The 21,214-nt window shown below is 39.7% G+C and overlaps 1 protein-coding gene across 1 annotated transcript; it reads left to right on the top strand.

The window, feature by feature from the left end:
• The first annotated feature begins 6,423 nt into the window (after nt 1-6,423).
• On the top strand, nt 6,424-20,712 carry LOC116408461. The gene is made up of 10 exons (XM_031895398.1): nt 6,424-6,458; nt 15,158-15,344; nt 15,840-15,951; nt 16,305-16,483; nt 16,808-16,915; nt 17,044-17,184; nt 17,283-17,500; nt 18,508-18,667; nt 20,111-20,250; nt 20,578-20,712. The coding sequence occupies exons 2-10, from the start codon at nt 15,158-15,160 to the stop codon at nt 20,593-20,595; spliced, it is 1,263 nt and encodes a 420-aa protein (XP_031751258.1). The 5' UTR covers nt 6,424-6,458; the 3' UTR covers nt 20,596-20,712.
• Nucleotides 20,713-21,214: the final 502 nt, after the last annotated feature.

Genomic DNA, 21,214 nt, shown 5'->3' with positions numbered 1-21,214 from the left:
ATTATACTTTGTATTTATCTATTATCTTATTAACCCCCTGTTTGTATTAATGTTTTCTACTGTACAGCGCTGCGTACATAAGTAGCGCTTTATAAACAAAGATATACATACATACATACATGAATCTTTAGAGTTTCCAATTTTGTTAAAAAGTGAAACAATCGCTATATTGTCTCAAAGAATGTATGTTTGTTTCCACTAATCCTCTTTATTTTTCCCAAACAGGAATTGCTCCAGCAGCCATTTTAGGAGCATTAGTGCTCATTCTTGGAAAAAAATAATGTGTTTAAGTTTTAGTTGAAACTGTGTGAAACAGAGAACAATGATGGGATTGATTTCCCCTTAAAACTGAGTGAAATATAAAACAATGATGGGATTAATTTCCCTTGAAACTGGATGAAATAGAAAACAATGAGGTGATTAACTTCATCTTAAAAATGTGTCACTGGCTATTCTATTTCCTCTATTTTAAACCTCCATGGGACTCAATGGTTTTTGGGGGCAAAAAAAGTTAACTAAACGTTAAGAAATCACAAATTATGGGAGTTTGCTTCAAAAAGTTTGAATTTTCAGCGAAAATTTCAGGAAAACACAAATTTTTCATGAAAAAATAACAGAAAACTCATGTACTGGTGAAAACTCATTCAGAAATCTCAAAAATACACATTAAAATTTTTTCTCAAAATAGCTTAGTAATTGTGCCCCCAAATGTGTGCATTAATTAGACTAAATAGAATAAATGCCTGTTAAATATTTTATCAAATTATTACCATAATGGCAGCATGTGGTCATTACAGTTACCAGGTTTGCTTACAATTAGTATCTAATGTATCAGCATATACTGACTGTCAGTTATTTCTTTGTGACTTAACATGCACAAACTTCAAAGGAAAAGGATTATCTGTAATAATAAAACAGTACCTTGTTGATCCAACTAAGACATAATTAATCCTTATTGGGGGCAAAACAATCCCATTAGGTTTATTTAATGTTTAAATGATTTTTTAGTAGATTTAAGGTATAGAAATTTAAATTATGGAAAGACCCCTTTTAGGGTGAAGACACAAAGAGCAACTAGTAGCAGCTACTTGTCACAGCTACTAAAAGCCAGAAAATACCCTGCCATAGACAATACTGAGAATTGCCTCTGCTTAATCACTCTATGTTTCACTTGTTCAACCAATCTGACAAGATCAGAAAAGGTCTGACTATGAGGTTGGGTTTAACTTTTGTGAAAGCCAAAATCTTTGTCACTGACTTTCTTTATCTTGAAGCCCATGGAACTATTCATGATTCCAAACTTGCAACCTGGAGATAATAGAGATAATAATTGAGACCAAGAGTGTTATGTTAAGTCAGGACAGACCTTGGAGATCTGTGTCTCTAGACTTTATTACTGATCTTCCACCATTTAAAAAAACAAACTGTCATTTTAGTCTGTCTTGACTGTTTGACCAAGATGGCCCCATTTCATTCCTTTGCCCAAGATTCCTTCTGTTGCTTTCACAGCTAAGACCTTTTACAGAAGAGTACAATTAACTTCATAATTCTGAAAAAGTCTCTATAAGGTGTTGGGCATAAAAGTATCCATGTTATATATTGGTTCAAGAATACAATTTTAAATGCTAGGGTGAATTATTTGCTGTGTAAACAGTGTAACTTAGAAATAAAAAGTACCTCAGAAATTTCATGGCAGAATTTCTTTAATTTCTTTATATAATTATTATTATTATTTATATAGCGCCATCAATTTATGCAGCGCTTTACAGAATAGAGGGGTACAAAAGACAGAACAGTTAACATGTACATATAAACAATTCACAAAAATGCTTTGCAGTTACAATGCATGAGGATTGGAGACACTAGGGGGAGGGTCCTGCTCGCAGGAGCTTACATTCTAAAAGGGGGGGCTGAGACACAAGGTCAGGGTAACTAGCATGGCATTAGAGTTCATGTAGGTATGTAAGGTGACAGTAAGAGAGTGAGAGGTGAAAACCAGTGGTTAGTGAGTGTTTGAGGGAAGATTAGGGGTGCTCAGTGGGTAATCACATTTCTGAGGGTTTATATTATAGGCTTGAGTGAAAAGGTGAGTTTTAAGAGACCGTTTAAAGCCTTGGAGAGTCTGGCAGTGCCTAATGGGATGGGGAAAGGCGTTCCAGAGGATGGGTGCAGCGCGTGAGAAGTCCTGGATACGACTTCAAGGCCCTTACAATATGCAACAAGAAAAATGTCAAAATGAAGGTAAATCAGAATTTCCTAATGCAGTTCTTATTTACTAAATGGTGGCCAGTTGTTTTTAGGCTAACCAATATTTTTTCGATATCAGTGTCCTTTTTAATGTACAAGCAGTAATTTACAAAACAACATCATTTGGCTCATTGACGCCTAACTACACTTTAAAGAGATACTGACACCAGAAATAAAATCTTTTTTACATTTGTCATAACACTGTCTTTGCATGCTATTTATAATTTTGCCATAAAAGTATTTGTCAGATGCTTTTACATTCCCTATCTGATCCCCCATGTTCCTCTATGAGGGGGCGGCCATATTTGTGCAGCAGGAGTCAGGTTTAGGAACTTCAAGTAACAATTACTTACAAAAGCAGCCCTATCCACAAAAAATGATCAACATGACCTATAGGTAACTTTTTACGTAGATTCATATTTTAAAAAGTAGTTTTTTCATGTCAGTATCACTTTAAGCCTTCTGTTGCCATTTTACTTTTTAAAAAACAGTATTGAGGTAATATCTTCCTTTCCAGGTATAAGGGTGCATTTACATATAAATTAAGCAATAACGTGCTGCCAGTCTGAGTTGATAATGTCCTCTTGGAGGCTTGAGCAAAGTGAGATTAGGGTTTAAAAATACCCACTTACATTCATTGTAAAAAAGAAATTATCTACCATAAACTATGGCAATTGCTATCCCTATCTTTATATATTATTTCAGAGCTATAATACAGGCACTGAAAGATTATCTAACCTGCCCAAGACCCCAAGGAACGGATAAAGTACTTGGCACAGCAAGGCCAGTTCAGCTTCATTCTACTGATTAACCATCATAGCCCAATTTCAGTAACTGAAGGAAACAAAAATCTATATTATTGCTTGAAACCAAAATATTCTGCTGTTGTGTAGAATATTGTGTTGATTTAAAAACACATTTATTTATGCATTGACTTTAACTACTCCAATTTAAAGCCACAATGAACTGTAACGCTAAAGCCATCATTGATGGATTTAGATTATTGCATAATTATTGTGCAATTATTAATTATGATGGCATAATTATTAATATCCGTTCTCTTCTGGCAGCTCCCCTTTGGTTGCACGCTTACTCTGCCAGGAGATTGGGGTGCGGTGGGCTCAGACAGCAGCAAGGGAAATAAACTACAGAACCCTGCACAGAGATACACGTTGTTAGGTCGTGTAAGTACATATACAGTACATACGTACAAGTAGGAATTGGAAATGATGGGGGGGGGGACTTTGTGGGCAGCCCTCAAGGCAAAAGCCCCGGTGGGTCCATGACACCCCAGTCTGAAACTGACTAAAGAAGTGGGGTTTTTTTTGTTTTTTTCTGTTTTTTTGTTAACTGATAATGTAGGGCATTGGGTAACTGTAGCTAATCTTTCCACTCATTATAGACCCCGACTCCAGGATGTAGACAGTAAATGCCACACACCAAACTGATAAGTAGTCCTTCATAAGTTAAGGGAACAATTGTTTTTCATAGAGCATCCCCCTCCCACAGAGGGTACAGGTAGTATAATAACATGGCACCCCCAGCTGATGCCTTCTGATTCAGAAAGTAATAAGACTGCAATTTTGGTCACAATTCATCATGTTTTTACCTAGAATGCAGCATTTCCCCCACAACTCCCACATTGTTACAGCCACAATGGACACAATTATGTCCCATCCACCAAAATTGCCCAACTGCAATTTGACATGATTTGTGTTTAAAATTGTGTGATTAGGGTTAGAGTCACTTCAAGCGCTCAGCATCTTTAGGCGCAAATCTGCTGCACCTATTGACACAATTCTGGAATGACTGCCAGCTTGAAGGTGGTGGTAGCACCAGTGTCCCCCCATTTGCGTACAATTCATTACAGGAGGCAGGGCAGCCGCAGTGGTGCTTAGCACAACGCTAGGGAAGTGCACTGCACATATTTGGTGCAAATACCTTTAAAGAATGGTGAAAATGCACTCAAACACTGTGTTCAATTTTGGGGGTTTTTTTGTGGTCTGAGAAGTACTAACTTGTCTACCAAGCACAAAACCAACTCCTCTTAAGCAGTTTATGATCTGTTGAAACCTGTTGAACCTTCTACACTGTTAAAGCACTGCAGTGTTCTCAAGGACTTTAGTTTAGCCCTGGAAAGGGCCATGGCAGCGAGATAAGGGATGGAGGGCATCCTATGCAGAAAGAGGCCTCCTGGGTTGCAAATGAATACCCAGAGGTGCTGGAGCTGCAGCAATCTCGTGATCAATGCAGTAACTGGCAACTGGCTGTAAAAAAAATTGCTTGTTTAAAAGAAATGAAAATATAAACTGCAAGAGTGCTCATGGGAGCTTTTATATGTACAGTATCTATATTCACTTAGTTTTGCTATTCATTTGCTAAACATAACATGTGGTAAATGTTAGTGATAAACTGACATTCTTATTATGAAACACATTGCACATTAAGGTAACCTTGGGCCTTATCTGTATTTGCAAACCCATAATATTACAGTGTGTGTTTGCGTGGCACGTGGAATCCTGTTTAGCTTACACATTGGGAACACAAGGTTTATTATTAACTCATGTCATCTTTTCTCCCTAGCTTTACCATAACCCCTGCTGTCTTAAAGGAGAACTAAACCCTAAAAATGAATATAGCTAATATATACTGAACTTACTGCACCTGCTCACATGCTCAGTGATCTCTGGGAAGCTAATTGCATTGGTTTCTGAGCTGCCATGTAATGACAACCTGAAATGAAACCTGAAATATACAAATAGAATTACTGATCAGCCTTATATTGTGACATTTATATTCTATATATACAGTATGTTGTGAGTGGGTCCCTAAGCTCAGTTAGTGCCAGCAGCACAGAGCATGGGCAGGGAATCAGCAGAAAAGAAGATGGGGGCTACTGGGGCATCTTTGGGGGCACAGATCTTCCCTGTTAAAGGGCTGTGGTTGCCTTGGGCTGGTACAGAAACCCAAAACAAAATGTACAACATATTTAGTCCACTTTTTTACTTGCGCTTTAGTTCTCCTTTAAATAACCTCTTTTTATTCAGCAGCCCTTATTACCCGTTCATTCATTTAGTCTGACTGCAGGTGATTCAGACCTGAAGTAATGCCTCCCTTTTTCTAATTGCTCCAGGGCCCTCTAATCCTTCCGTGGATGCAGGAGCGCGGTGTTTGTACTGTTCCCAGCACAGGCACCCCACACAGCAGCTGACTCCGAGCCAGATCCGTTTTCAAACCGGCAAATCCGCGTTACAGTCACCTCCGTTTTCCACACAGCAACTGACTCCGAGCCAGATCCGTTTTCAAACCGGCAAATCCGCGTTACAGTCACCTCCGTTTTCCACACAGCAGCTGACTCCGAGCCAGATCCGTTTTCAAACCGGCAAATCCGCGTTACAGTCACCTCCGTTTTCCACACAGCAGCTGACTCCGAGCCAGATCCGTTTTCAAACTGGCAAATCCGCGTTACAGTCACCTCCGTTTTCCACACAGCAGCTGACTCCGAGCCAGATCCGTTTTCAAACCGGCAAATCCGCGTTACAGTCACCTCCGTTTTCCACACAGCAGCTGACTCCGAGCCAGATCCGTTTTCAAACCGGCAAATCCGCGTTACAGTCACCTCCGTTTCCCACACAGCAGCTGACTCCGAGCCAGATCCGTTTTCAAACCGGCAAATCCGCGTTACAGTCACCTCCGTTTCAGAGCTCAGGGCCGGGTGTCAGTGGGCGGGAACATTCGCTAAACGGATCTGTGCCGCATCTGTGAAAACGAGTGCGCTTCAGTGGTAGTACTACATCCTCAGAGCTACAAATTTCATAAAGGTAAGTCACAGTCTATTAACAGTTTTAGTGCCACAGGACGTAGAATCTACATCCTGGGTAACAAAGTACCTAAGTGCCACAGAACGTAGATTCTACGTCCTGCACTTCCGGATTTGGGAGCGGAGGAGCGGCTTTGGAAGCCGCTTCTTCACTCCCCGCTTGTTCCCCAGCCTCCAGACAATAGTCAGAGGGGGGGAAAGAGTGGCTCCTGGGGTGCGATAGCCCAGGGGCCCCATAAGAAAAGCCGTGCAATCCGTGCCTGGCTTTAACTATCTCCTTCTGCCTTTCTCTGCTTCCCCCTCTGCTCAGCCCCCTGCTTCCTGCCACTCCTACTCACTGCCAGACTGCTGCTGCTGCTGTCTCCCTGCAGATCCACGATCTACTACACAAGTAAGTGCCAAATACACACAAAAACACACATACACTAATAATATACTATAATGTTGTCTGCATTTGTACAGTTTTTACTGGTAAATCTGCTATATCTGCCCTCCATTCCATCTACTCTGTGGCCTTGTTGTCTGCATTTGTACAGTTTTTACTGGTAAATCTGCTATATCTGCCCTCCATTCCATCTACTCTGTGGCCTTGTTGTCTGCATTTGTACAGTTTTTACTGGTAAATCTGCTATATCTGCCCTCCATTCCATCTACTCTGTGGCCTTGTTGTCTGCATTTGTACAGTTTTTACTGGTAAATCTGCTATATCTGCCCTCCATTCCATCTACTCTGTGGCCTTGTTGTCTGCATTTGTACAGTTTTTACTGGTAAATCTGCTATATCTGCCCTCCATTCCATCTACTCTGTGGCCTTGTTGTCTGCATTTGTACAGTTTTTACTGGTAAATCTGCTATACCTGCCCTCCATTCCATCTACTCTGTGGCCTTGTTGTCTGCATTTGTACAGTTTTTACTGGTAAATCTGCTATACCTGCCCTCCATTCCATCTACTCTGTGGCCTTGTTGTCTGCATTTGTACAGTTTTTACTGGTAAATCTGCTATACCTGCCCTCCATTCCATCTACTCTGTGGCCTTGTTGTCTGCATTTGTACAGTTTTTACTGGTAAATCTGCTATATCTGCCCTCCATTCCATCTACTCTGTGGCCTTGTCTGCATTTGTACAGTTTTTACTGGTAAATCTGCTATATCTGCACTCCATTCCATCTACTCTGTGGCCTTGTCTGCATTTGTACAGTTTTTACTGGTAAATCTGCTATATCTGCCCTCCATTCCATCTACTCTGTGGCCTTGTTGTCTGCATTTGTACAGTTTTTACTGGTAAATCTGCTATACCTGCCCTCCATTCCATCTACTCTGTGGCCTTGTTGTCTGCATTTGTACAGTTTTTACTGGTAAATCTGCTATATCTGCACTCCATTCCATCTACTCTGTGGCCTTGTCTGCATTTGTACAGTTTTTACTGGTAAATCTGCTATACCTGCCCTCCATTCCATCTACTCTGTGGCCTTGTCTGCATTTGTACAGTTTTTACTGGTAAATCTGCTATATCTGCCCTCTATTCCATCTACTCTGTGGCCTTGTTGTCTGCATTTGTACAGTTTTTACTGGTAAATCTGCTATACCTGCCCTCCATTCCATCTACTCTGTGGCCTTGTTGTCTGCATTTGTACAGTTTTTACTGGTAAATCTGCTATATCTGCCCTCCATTCCATCTACTCTGTGGCCTTGTCTGCATTTGTACAGTTTTTACTGGTAAATCTGCTATACCTGCCCTCCATTCCATCTACTCTGTGGCCTTGTCTGCATTTGTACAGTTTTTACTGGTAAATCTGCTATATCTGCCCTCTATTCCATCTACTCTGTGGCCTTGTTGTCTGCATTTGTACAGTTTTTACTGGTAAATCTGCTATACCTGCCCTCCATTCCATCTACTCTGTGGCCTTGTTGTCTGCATTTGTACAGTTTTTACTGGTAAATCTGCTATATCTGCCCTCCATTCCATCTACTCTGTGGCCTTGTCTGCATTTGTACAGTTTTTACTGGTAAATCTGCTATATCTGCCCTCCATTCCATCTACTCTGTGGCCTTGTTGTCTGCATTTGTACAGTTTTTACTGGTAAATCTGCTATACCTGCCCTCCATTCCATCTACTCTGTGGCCTTGTCTGCATTTGTACAGTTTTTACTGGTAAATCTGCTATATCTGCACTCCATTCCATCTACTCTGTGGCCTTGTCTGCATTTGTACAGTTTTTACTGGTAAATCTGCTATATCTGCCCTCCATTCCATCTACTCTGTGGCCTTGTTGTCTGCATTTGTACAGTTTTTACTGGTAAATCTGCTATACCTGCCCTCCATTCCATCTACTCTGTGGCCTTGTCTGCATTTGTACAGTTTTTACTGGTAAATCTGCTATACCTGCCCTCCATTCCATCTACTCTGTGGCCTTGTTGTCTGCATTTGTACAGTTTTTACTGGTAAATCTGCTATACCTGCCCTCCATTCCATCTACTCTGTGGCCTTGTCTGCATTTGTACAGTTTTTACTGGTAAATCTGCTATACCTGCCCTCCATTCCATCTACTCTGTGGCCTTGTCTGCATTTGTACAGTTTTTACTGGTAAATCTGCTATATCTGCACTCCATTCCATCTACTCTGTGGCCTTGTCTGCATTTGTACAGTTTTTACTGGTAAATCTGCTATATCTGCCCTCCATTCCATCTACTCTGTGGCCTTGTCTGCATTTGTACAGTTTTTACTGGTAAATCTGCTATATCTGCCCTCCATTCCATCTACTCTGTGGCCTTGTTGTCTGCATTTGTACAGTTTTTACTGGTAAATCTGCTATACCTGCTCTCCATTCCATCTACTCTGTGGCCTTGTCTGCATTTGTACAGTTTTTACTGGTAAATCTGCTATATCTGCCCTCCATTCCATCTACTCTGTGGCCTTGTTGTCTGCATTTGTACAGTTTTTACTGGTAAATCTGCTATATCTGCCCTCCATTCCATCTACTCTGTGGCCTTGTTGTCTGCATTTGTACAGTTTTTACTGGTAAATCTGCTATATCTGCCCTCCATTCCATCTACTCTGTGGCCTTGTTGTCTGCATTTGTACAGTTTTTACTGGTAAATCTGCTATACCTGCCCTCCATTCCATCTACTCTGTGGCCTTGTCTGCATTTGTACAGTTTTTACTGGTAAATCTGCTATATCTGCACTCCATTCCATCTACTCTGTGGCCTTGTCTGCATTTGTACAGTTTTTACTGGTAAATCTGCTATACCTGCCCTCCATTCCATCTACTCTGTGGCCTTGTCTGCATTTGTACAGTTTTTACTGGTAAATCTGCTATATCTGCCCTCCATTCCATCTACTCTGTGGCCTTGTTGTCTGCATTTGTACAGTTTTTACTGGTAAATCTGCTATACCTGCCCTCCATTCCATCTACTCTGTGGCCTTGTTGTCTGCATTTGTACAGTTTTTACTGGTAAATCTGCTATACCTGCCCTCCATTCCATCTACTCTGTGGCCTTGTTGTCTGCATTTGTACAGTTTTTACTGGTAAATCTGCTATACCTGCCCTCCATTCCATCTACTCTGTGGCCTTGTCTGCATTTGTACAGTTTTTACTGGTAAATCTGCTATATCTGCCCTCTATTCCATCTACTCTGTGGCCTTGTTGTCTGCATTTGTACAGTTTTTACTGGTAAATCTGCTATACCTGCCCTCCATTCCATCTACTCTGTGGCCTTGTTGTCTGCATTTGTACAGTTTTTACTGGTAAATCTGCTATATCTGCCCTCCATTCCATCTACTCTGTGGCCTTGTCTGCATTTGTACAGTTTTTACTGGTAAATCTGCTATATCTGCCCTCCATTCCATCTACTCTGTGGCCTTGTTGTCTGCATTTGTACAGTTTTTACTGGTAAATCTGCTATACCTGCCCTCCATTCCATCTACTCTGTGGCCTTGTCTGCATTTGTACAGTTTTTACTGGTAAATCTGCTATACCTGCCCTCCATTCCATCTACTCTGTGGCCTTGTTGTCTGCATTTGTACAGTTTTTACTGGTAAATCTGCTATACCTGCCCTCCATTCCATCTACTCTGTGGCCTTGTCTGCATTTGTACAGTTTTTACTGGTAAATCTGCTATACCTGCCCTCCATTCCATCTACTCTGTGGCCTTGTCTGCATTTGTACAGTTTTTACTGGTAAATCTGCTATATCTGCACTCCATTCCATCTACTCTGTGGCCTTGTCTGCATTTGTACAGTTTTTACTGGTAAATCTGCTATATCTGCCCTCCATTCCATCTACTCTGTGGCCTTGTCTGCATTTGTACAGTTTTTACTGGTAAATCTGCTATATCTGCCCTCCATTCCATCTACTCTGTGGCCTTGTTGTCTGCATTTGTACAGTTTTTACTGGTAAATCTGCTATACCTGCTCTCCATTCCATCTACTCTGTGGCCTTGTCTGCATTTGTACAGTTTTTACTGGTAAATCTGCTATATCTGCCCTCCATTCCATCTACTCTGTGGCCTTGTCTGCATTTGTACAGTTTTTACTGGTAAATCTGCTATATCTGCCCTCCATTCCATCTACTCTGTGGCCTTGTTGTCTGCATTTGTACAGTTTTTACTGGTAAATCTGCTATATCTGCCCTCCATTCCATCTACTCTGTGGCCTTGTTGTCTGCATTTGTACAGTTTTTACTGGTAAATCTGCTATATCTGCCCTCCATTCCATCTACTCTGTGGCCTTGTTGTCTGCATTTGTACAGTTTTTACTGGTAAATCTGCTATACCTGCCCTCCATTCCATCTACTCTGTGGCCTTGTCTGCATTTGTACAGTTTTTACTGGTAAATCTGCTATATCTGCCCTCCATTCCATCTACTCTGTGGCCTTGTTGTCTGCATTTGTACAGTTTTTACTGGTAATTTTCATTTTTGGCACTAGCCAAAATCTATAGACTATTAGCTCTTTCTGTAGTTTTGTACATTTTATGACCCCCCATAAAACTCCTCTGTAAATAAACTCTGTAAGTCACTTTATATCAGGGTTCATCTTCACTCTTGCTATACTCCCCCCCTCTGACACAGCTGGGTGATTAGCCTGTTGCTTGATCAATTACAATCAGTTGTGATTCCCCAGCTTTGCCTCTCCCTATTAAGACTTTCTTAGGGGAGAGCATTTGCTGGGGGTTGAGCATTTGCAAGGGTGATTTGTTCCAAAGTGATTCGTTTACAAGTGATCTGAACGAGTTTAACAAGGAGTTAATCAGAGGAGACCTACAAGGAGAGCCACTACAGACTGCTGCTTGAAATTAAAGAACTGTCTCAAATGCAGACCAACTCATTAATGCACTGAGGAACCATTGCCATTCTCTGACGCTACAAGACTACACCTCACCTGATAATGGCAAAATGCACTTCATTTCTTCTAATTGTATGCATGGTGCTCCCTAAGGTAGTCACTTCCTTTAACCCCCCTGCTGTCTGTCCATACTCCATCCACATATCCTCCTCCCTGCTCCCATCTACATACTCCAGCTCCTTCACCCTTTATAACTACTTGCAATACCTCTGTCCCCCGGTTACTGTCCCTACGCGGAGGCGCAATCATTTTAACCATTTACCAGTAAATATGTTAATAATAGGCTAAAAATAAGAAATAAGAAACACTGAATTTTTTTTGTTCACACTTAATATTTATTTAGAGACTATGAAAAGGAGGGAACCACCTTTAACAAGTTCTGGAGTCAGACGGAGGGCTCGCATTGCACTTGAAAAACGCCTGCATGACATTGCAGACTTACAACCAGAACCAACTTTTACAACAGCTTACGAAGCTGATGCATATTCCACAACCAATGACAGTGACTCAAGACTCTCTCGGACAGACGAGCATTTAGATTCTATTTGCACAGATGATTTTGGAGGATTGACTGAAAGACAGTGTGTTTCAGAGCCTGACTCTGAATCCGAACCAGAGGTTGCAGATGAGCCAGTCAGCTTTGTTGAAACTTTAGCCAACTGGTCTGTACAGTTTGGTGTTTCTTTAGTTGCCCTATCAGCTCTCCTTAGTTTGTTGAGAGTGTACCACCCAGAACTTCCAAAGGATGCCCGAACCATCCTTAAAACAAAAACTGAATATAAAATTCAACAAAAATGTGGTGGGTTTTATCATTATAGAGGTATCCTGACAGCTCTCTGGAACACCCTAACCAAACTAATTGAAAAGTTTCCAAATGGCTTTACTTTTAAATTGCAAGTAAACATTGATGGCTTGCCATTGTTTAAGAGCACAAATTTACAGTTATGGCCCATTTTAGGACTCTTGTTAAATGCCCCAATGAAAGAACCTGTTGTTATCGGGCTCTTCTGTGGTACCAAAAAACCAAATGCCCCTGATGAATATTTGAAAGACTTTACCCACGAGTTAAAACAGCTGCAGGAAGGAGTCTATTTTAAAGAAAAAAAGGTTTTCTTTGAACTGGATTCTGTTGTATGTGATACCCCTGCTAGAGCTTTTGTAAAAAACGTAAAGGCACACAATGGTTATCATGGATGTGATAAGTGTTGCCAGCCAGGAGTTTATGTTAACCACAGAATGACATACCCCCAGAATGATTTTGTGTTACGGACTGATTCATCATTTTCAGACAAAGTTGACGAGGACCATCATCATGATGGACCACATGGATTTTTTGGTCTAGATGTGGGCATGGTGACTAGATTTCCTATAGATTACATGCACCTTGCATGTTTAGGTGTTACACGTAAATTGTTAAATGTTTGGCTGAGGGGCCCTTTGAAATTTCGCTTGTCCTCCGGTTGTGTTGATCGCATTTCTCAAACTCTGACTCAGATGCGTGCGTACATACCAGTTGAGTTTGTAAGGAAACCAAGATCTTTGAGAGAACTAGATCGTTGGAAAGCTACTGAACTTAGACAGTTTCTGTTGTATACTGGTTCTGTTGCTCTGGCACCGTATTTAGATCATAATTTATATAACAACTTTATGTTATTTTATACAGGTATTTGCATCCTTGTTAGCCCGCAGCTTTATTCTTTGTTTAACAATTATGCAAACACGCTTCTTACAGCATTTGTAAAACATGTTGGGGAGCTTTATGGAAAAGATGCCTTAGTGTATAATGTGCATGCCTTGGTCCACCTGTCAGCTGATGCCAAACTACATGGTTCTTTAGACACTATCTCAGCTTTTCCATATGAAAATTACCTCCGTACACTGAAGAAGTTTGTGAGAAAGCCAGAATTTCCTCTTGCGCAGATAATAAGAAGGTTATCAGAGGTTGAAAAAATCAGTAGTTCTGAGTTGCCCTGTAAAGCTTTAAGAATGCAACATTATGTTGGACCTGTTCCTGATGGCCTTCAAGCAACAGCACAGTACAGGGAGCTGAGGACTGAACACTGGTCAGTGAAAGCTTCAACAGGAGATAATGTTTTTGCTATAGGCAAAGACATTTGTGTTATTCTTAACATTGTTCAGTCTGTAAAGGAAATATACGTTGTGTTTAGAGTTTTTACACAAATTGCAAATTTTTTCAACTATCCAATGAGCTCGGATTTTCTTAGAGTATTTATTGTGTCAGAGCCAACAGGACCATTAAGGGTAGCCAAAGCATCACAGATCTCTCACAAGTGTGTACTCCTTCCTTACAATGATAAATTTGTTGTCATGCCTCTCTTGCATACCCGCTTATAGAACACAGCTCTAGTTCAGGTTAGGGATGGGGTTAGGAACAATATGACGAAAAAGACTGACAAAAACTGACAAAAGACTGCTTTACTTCACAAAGGTTTCTGGATACTGGATTTTGAAAATGTGAGTATTCCAAATAAACCACTTTAGATCAGTGGTTCTCAATTCTAGTCCTCACTAACACACCCGATTCAGATCAGATCGATAGAAGAGCGCTCCATGCATGATCGGATGATCCCTGACCATGATCCCAGAGCATGGTAGTTCTGATGAGGTTTACTTTGTAAATTTTCTTTTGCTTTTACTCTTCTCTGGTAAATTTCTAACTTGAACAATTTATTTTTTGAGAAATAACAAAATATATTATTAAGTGTAATACAGCAAAATTGAGTCAGTTATCTTATTTACATGTTAATAAAACTAAAAAGAAAAACAACTAACAAGAAAAAGGGGGGAGCAGGTAACTTGGGGTAAGTGGTAAATGACTGATGGCTTTATAATACATTTTATGAAGCATTGACAGTAACACTTCATTTCATGTACAGTATAAAAAAAGTACACCAGAAATTTTTGTAAATATTTTATTCTATCTTTTCATGTGACAACATTGAAGAAATGCCGCTGCTCCAGTGTACAGTAGAGAGTGTACAGCCTGTATAACAGTGTACATTTGCTGTCCTCTCAAAATAACCCAACACACAGCCATTAATGTCTAAACCGCTGGCAACACCCCAAATGGAAATGTCCAAATTGGGACCAACGTGTCAATATTTTGACACGTTGGTCCCACCATTCACCATTATTTTCTAGCACTTATATCCTTTTCCATCTTTATGTAGAGCAACAATTGTTTTTTTCAGATCCTCAGAGAGTTCTTTGCCATGAGGAGCCATGTTGAACTTCCAGTGACCAGTATGAGAGAGTGTGAGAGCAATAACACCAAATTTAGGGACTAGGGAGGGAAATGGCTAATTGGGACCAATTTTGGACATTTCCACTTAGGGGTGTACTCACTTTTGTTGCCAGCAGTTTAGACATTAATGTCTGTGTGTTGAGTTATTTTGAGGGGACAGTAAATGTGCACTGTTCTTACAGGCTGTACACTCACTATTGTACATTGGAGCAGAGTGGCATTTCTTAAGTGTTGTCACATGAAAAGGTATATTAAAGTATTTACAAAAATGTGAGAGGTGTACTCATTTTTGTGAGGTACTATATATGTTGTTACCTGTGCTTGTATGTTGTGTCAATTTTAATTGTTTGAGGGAAAAGGCAATCTATGCTGGTGATAACAGTATGATCAAAGAATGCTAGTACATGGATTGAAGGAAAATGTTAAAGGAATGTTGTATGTCTTTTAAAATATGTAATACTTTCTGCAAAAACTTCTTTTTCAGATGTTTTTGGTTGTGGAATTTATAGAAACAAACACTGTTAACATTATATCTGAATCATGGCTTGAAGATGGTGTCACTTGGTGGCCAAACTATAGAAGCGACGAACGCATAAACCGAGCTGTTCAAAAATGTGAAGAGCCAGGAGCAGACTGGAAAAAATATGATGTTCGAGTCCATTCAAGAACAGGTAAGAATCTGCTTTAGAAATAAAATGAAATTTATTTGTAATTTCTGTGAACTAAACTTAAAAATTTTTTAATTTCAATTATTAATGGTTTCAAATTTCTATATTGTACACATTAATTTACACAAATTTAACAGTCAGTACTTAATAGTGGGTCTAGAACAACAGCCAAACCACTTTAGATCAGTGGTTCTCAATTCTAGTCCTCACTAACACACATGATTCAGATCAGATTGTTAGAAGAGCGCTCCATGCATAAACTGCATTCCGATTGAGATGATCGGATGATCCCTGAGCATGGTAGTTCTGATGATTTTTACAGAAAATTTAAATGAACAGCTAATATTTGATGTACTATAACAGGTGGAGTAATATTTATGTGTCGGATGCGGGTCAGATGGGCGACAGGCACAGACGGATTGCAGATTCAATTTGAGATTGTAGAAGTGAGGGTATTTATTTAATTAATTTTATTTATTTTTTGTGAATTCTGATCAGGTGATTACCTTAAAGCAAGACAGAAACTGAGGGCCTTGCTGACCTGCAATACCTCTGAATTACAAACAGATGAGGAGGAAGAAGTGATTAGGAAGAGAAAAATTAAGCCAAGGTTTCATATTCTGAGACTATTACTCCACTACTACTATATACCATTTAAAATACGTTTAGAAATATTTAACTATAGAGCTTAAAGGCTAGGTAGTGTAAACTTCTCTTTTTTTGCTTTGAAGTAATTTGCTATAATTGCCAAAGGAAGCAATGGACTGTTTGGATATTTTGCAGTACTATAAAGGGTCAATTGATACAAGCCATACTATAGATTCCATAGTGTAGGTTAATTTAATATTTTGTGTGTCTTTTTATGTATTTTGAGTGTTTTTAGGTTTTAATCTTTAACAAATTGCTTTAAGTTTTTAACCCTGCCAAACATTATGATTAGTTGGTGTTTGTTTTGTTTGTTAGGCAAATCTTTGGCGATACAGACTCTGACAGTGAGCCAGAGATGGCTATAAAGAGGAGATGCCACAATGTCCTCCCTTGTCCAGTACCACCTATTCCTCCCCCTACTCCTGACAATGAAGCTTGCCAGACTACTGCTAGACCTCTCCTAGACCAGAGGCAGACGGAATCTTATTTTACTGGTATATTCTTGTATTTTTGTTGAATAGTTTTTTAATACTGTTATGTTAATGTTACAACTGAACATGTATATACAGTCAAGCCGTGGCAAATTTTATCTTAAGTCAAGGTACTTGTCTGGATCTGATGCAGTTAATGTAACTGTAAAGTTAATGTTTTTATGTGCTGAGTGAATCTGACAGATCTTGGCTGAACATTGTTCGTTGTAAGTGCACATAATTAATAGAAACTATAAACATAAAGGATTTATTATTATAATAGTAAATTTTTCATAATTTGTTGTTATTCACTTAAAAATATGTTATTGACATACCTATGTTTCACAGCAGCACCACCTGCCCCCTTAAGTACATCTTGCATGCCTTCCAGTCCTCTGCCCCACTCCTCTGTTGGCCATTTTGATACGATGCATTTTCAAGATGATTTTTGCTCAGGTATTTTTTTATAATAATTAATATATATATATATATATATATATATAGTATATTTTTTAATAATTCTTTGCATGCCATCTTTGATCAACAGTCAGTGAGCTAAAAATAATGACTCTCCCCATGCTCAGGGCCTCAAGTTGCAACACGTGTCTCTCACACACCATCAAGCTCTATGGGCCAGATCTCTGCCACGCCTCTGCCAGATGAGCATTTCTTTAGGCCCACATTTAGACTGGGGAAGACAGGCACTGGACCAATTCCATGCTCTGGTAAAATCTTTTTTTTTTTTTTTTTTTTTTTATTTCAAACATCCAGTTTTTCAAAATGATATATAATAAGAAAACTTTCAATCTTTCCTTTATTGTAGCTGCTCAGCTGCACATCCTAACTTTATTGGATTATGTGAAGGAACAGCAAACGGCGATTGCTGCTGCTGTGAACAATCTTGCTGCAAGACTGGGGACAGAGGCTCCTGTGGCTGAAATGCCTAAAGACATCAGTATCCCCCTGACCACTGTGCCTGAAGTTGAGGAGTTTGAGGAATGGCTTAAAGACTCAAGAAATTCACAAGCTAAACAAAACATGGTATGTTTTTTCCCATTATCTAAAGCTACTTTATGGTTGTTGTACCTACGTTATCTCAAGTGGTTCTGTGCCTGTTGTAGTGATACTGGCCTCAAATATTAATATTAATTCTTAGTTTTGGTTACATATTATTTAAGGTGAGAGTGTTAGATACAGGGCACCAATTAATATAAAGTTTGGTACTCATTCGGTTCATGGTAGAGAACAACGTGATCAAGACCATCCCTCCCTCCAGTGATCAGGTGCTCAGTCTGTCCATTAAGAAACATTAAGCAAACTCTATGCAGAGTTAACCCATGGAAATCTGCTGGACCAGACAACATTCCTGGCAGAGCGTTCACGGAATGTGCAGAACAGCTAGCATCTTTAACATTTTCCTGAGCAGCGCTGTTGTTCCTACATGCCTCAAGACAATGACCGTTGTCCCTGCGCTGAAGATGTCTACAGTTTCCTGCTTCAATTACTAACGTCCTTTTGCTCTCACACCCACTGTGAAGAAGTGTTTTGAGAGACTCATCAGGAAACAAATCAAAACACAGCTATCACGCTCATTGAACCCCTTGCAGTTTGAATATCATCCTAACTGCTCCATGGATGATGCCACAACCTTCCATCTGGCCCTTACACACCTGGACATACATGAATGCTGTTCATAGACTTCAGTTCAGCATCCAGTACAATCATTCCACAGCACCAGATTGAGTAATTGAGCCTGCCGGCCCTGAACACCTCCCTCTGTAATTGGATCCTGGACCTGAATTATGTTGTCTACAGTATGTAGCATCAGGGTCCTTTAGGAACGTTTCATTTCACTGTGTACTGCGTCAGCTATATGTGGTTGTAATGACAATAAAAGCGTCTTGACTTTACTAATGTCTCTCTCTACTTTTGTAGTCAGAGAGGGTCCTCACCGTAAAACGGCCCCTGGAATATGCTGTTCTCTACATTATATAAAAATTTTTCGTTTTGATTAGAGCAGACAATATAATATATTTTTGTCTTTTCAGATATCTGCTCTGGGTGCTGTTGGAGGTCAAAACACCAAAAGAGTGACATGGAACATACTTTCAAGGCTTTACTCAGATGCAGTAGCCAAACAAATAAACTGGAAAGGAGTCAATGGGAAGAAGTGCTTTAAGGAAATGCTCACAAGAAGTTTGTTGATCAGTAAGTATTGAGTAATACCAAGAAGTTGAGTATTAGATACATCTTTAAAACCTAAACAATAAAGTTACTATGCCATTATTATGGAGCTTATTATTCTGTGGAAGTTAAAGATTCTTTTTTGAAAGTTTTTCTTTATTAATTTTGGAACAAAAAGAGAATAGTAAAGGAGGAAGTGAAAGAAAATAGGAAAGAAAGAAGGTACTCATACATGGTAATACTCAGTGGTGGGCGTTTACATTTGAAGAAGTTTCATTTGTAACGGTGCCTAGCTACTTGTCTAGGGTTTGTTGAGGTATTAGTGGGTTATGCTATTCGTTCGTACTGTCAGCCAGCAGCTCCATATTTTGTCGAACTTGGCCGGGCATCCTCGGGCCAGGTAGGTAAGTTTCTGTCTTGGGAGTGTGTCATCCACCAGCTTTATCCAAAATCCCAGGGTTGGCGGTTCCGTATTTTTTCATGTCAGCAAAATAGCTTTCTTGGCATAATGTAGGAGTTGCTGCAGACATATCCTGTCCCCTGAGGGCAAAGTAAGACCTTCCGTATGGCCCAATAGGCAAAATTCAGGTGTCCTGATATTCGGGAGTCCCAGCAAGGAGCCCATATGGTGAGCCATAAGGTGAGTATGGTGGTCCTGTACTGCTGGATTAGGACACTCCCAGAATACATGGATGTAATTGCCCTGATCTACATTACATTTTACACACATCTGGGTATCCCTGGTATATGCGTGCCAGCCTGTGGGGGGTTAGGTACACTCTGTTAAGGAATTTGACCTGTATGTAGCGGTCCCTTGTTGCTGTATTATTTTCAGTTATTTGTTCTAGTATATCTTTCCAGACATCATTATCTAGCTGGGGAAAGTCCTGGGCCCATTTCAGCCTAATATGATTTACTGAGTCAAAGCTCCCCTGCAATAGTATGGCATTGAACCAGCTGAGGGGTTTGAGCAGATTAGGTCTGTGTAGGTATCGTTCAAGGGTACTTTCAGTAATATTGGGGGGCTCCCTGGGGAACTGTATCTGGAACGCATGTTTCAGCTGGAGGTACCTGAAGAGCATGTGGTTCTGCAGGTTAAATTCCTCCTTTAATTGAGCGTATTGCTTGATACCTCCTGCTTCCACCACATCATGTAGGTGCTTTACCCCTGCAGCAGCCCAAAGGTTAGCATCTGGGAAGGTCCTGAATTGCGTAAGGGTGTTATTGCCCCAGAGTGGTGTCCACTTGGACCAGCTATTTGCTTTTTTGTGTATTACTTTTACCGTTCTAGAAAAGACCTGGATTCATGGGATTTCATGGGTGGGGTTAAGGGGTGTATGGACGGTATCCCTCTATATATTTGGTTTGCCAATGCTTCAAATGAGGAGACCACTGCTGCTTCTAATACCGTGGCCTGGTTATTTGGATCTGGGTGAAGTTAAAGAGTCTTATTTTTCTTTTTACCAGGGGCTGTAAGAAAGAACCAGTCTTCGACCAATGCAGCAGACAGTGAGATAGATTCTTATGCCATCCGTTGGTTCAATCTTGCTCCTGACCGTGGCGGTGGCCGGAAAGAGCGTTCAAGAGTCAAAGAGGCGTTAACTGAGGTAAATTCAGATCCAAGAAGCATAGTGGCAGTTACATTTTTTCATTAGGATAACAAGTCAGTAATAGAGGTTGACTTCATGATAAAAATAAATTTCAACTTTTATTTAATGCAAAAAAACTCAAACATTATTAAACAGCCATTGATTTATAGATAAAAAATTAATAAATAAATGAAAATATTTTTTGTACTAGAATTTGTAAGATAACTTAATCAGTAAAATAAGTTATAAGTTAATTTGCAGTTTATCCATAGTCTGTCTCATAACACTGCTTTAGTGGAAAAATAACAGCTTTCTTATTGGTGTGTTTTTTTTGTTTTTTTTCAGATGGCCCATGGGAATTAAATTGTTTGACTGCTCTATCGGATTGTGTTTTTGTTCATTGGGATAAATCTGTTATTAGTATTCTCTGTTTTGTTCTGACCACATTGTTTGGACACAGGGGACCAACTCCTGTAGTTGCACAGTTAAAAAAATAGTAAATAAATAAATAAATTTATTTGCATTGTTCTTGTACTGTTTTATTTGTTTTTTATTTACACTTTGCACAATAACTATTTTTGTCAACAGTGTTGTAAAGATCAGTGTTTGTTTTTCTTTTATTAGCATAAATATACTGTCAATTTACTTTACTTTGAAACAGAAACAGAAAAACAATACTTAAACAGTAGTCCAAGAACTGCTTGTGACCACTGACTTTATTGGATGTTATTCCTTATCCTGTCACTCCCCTACCGTCTTTGTTAGTAAAAGCATAACAAGGCTCAAAACATGGAGAAAATATTGGTAAATAATGTTTGTGACTAGCAACTTAAATTGAAATTAGATCTCAGTTGACTTAAATTTCAGGAAGTGTTGCATTACAACTATGTGGTAATAATTAGGTTTTTCTTATTGTGTAGCACTGATTTAAGCTTGGTGAATATTATGGAAGCACAGTAAGTAAAAAACTGTGTTAGGTAGA

The sequence above is a fragment of the Xenopus tropicalis genome, chromosome 1 (genome assembly GCF_000004195.4).
Source record: "Xenopus tropicalis strain Nigerian chromosome 1, UCB_Xtro_10.0, whole genome shotgun sequence".
Taxonomy (NCBI): Eukaryota; Metazoa; Chordata; class Amphibia; order Anura; family Pipidae; genus Xenopus; species Xenopus tropicalis.
The sequence above is the reverse complement of the archived record's forward strand: the minus strand, read 5'-3'. Positions and strand labels throughout refer to the sequence as shown.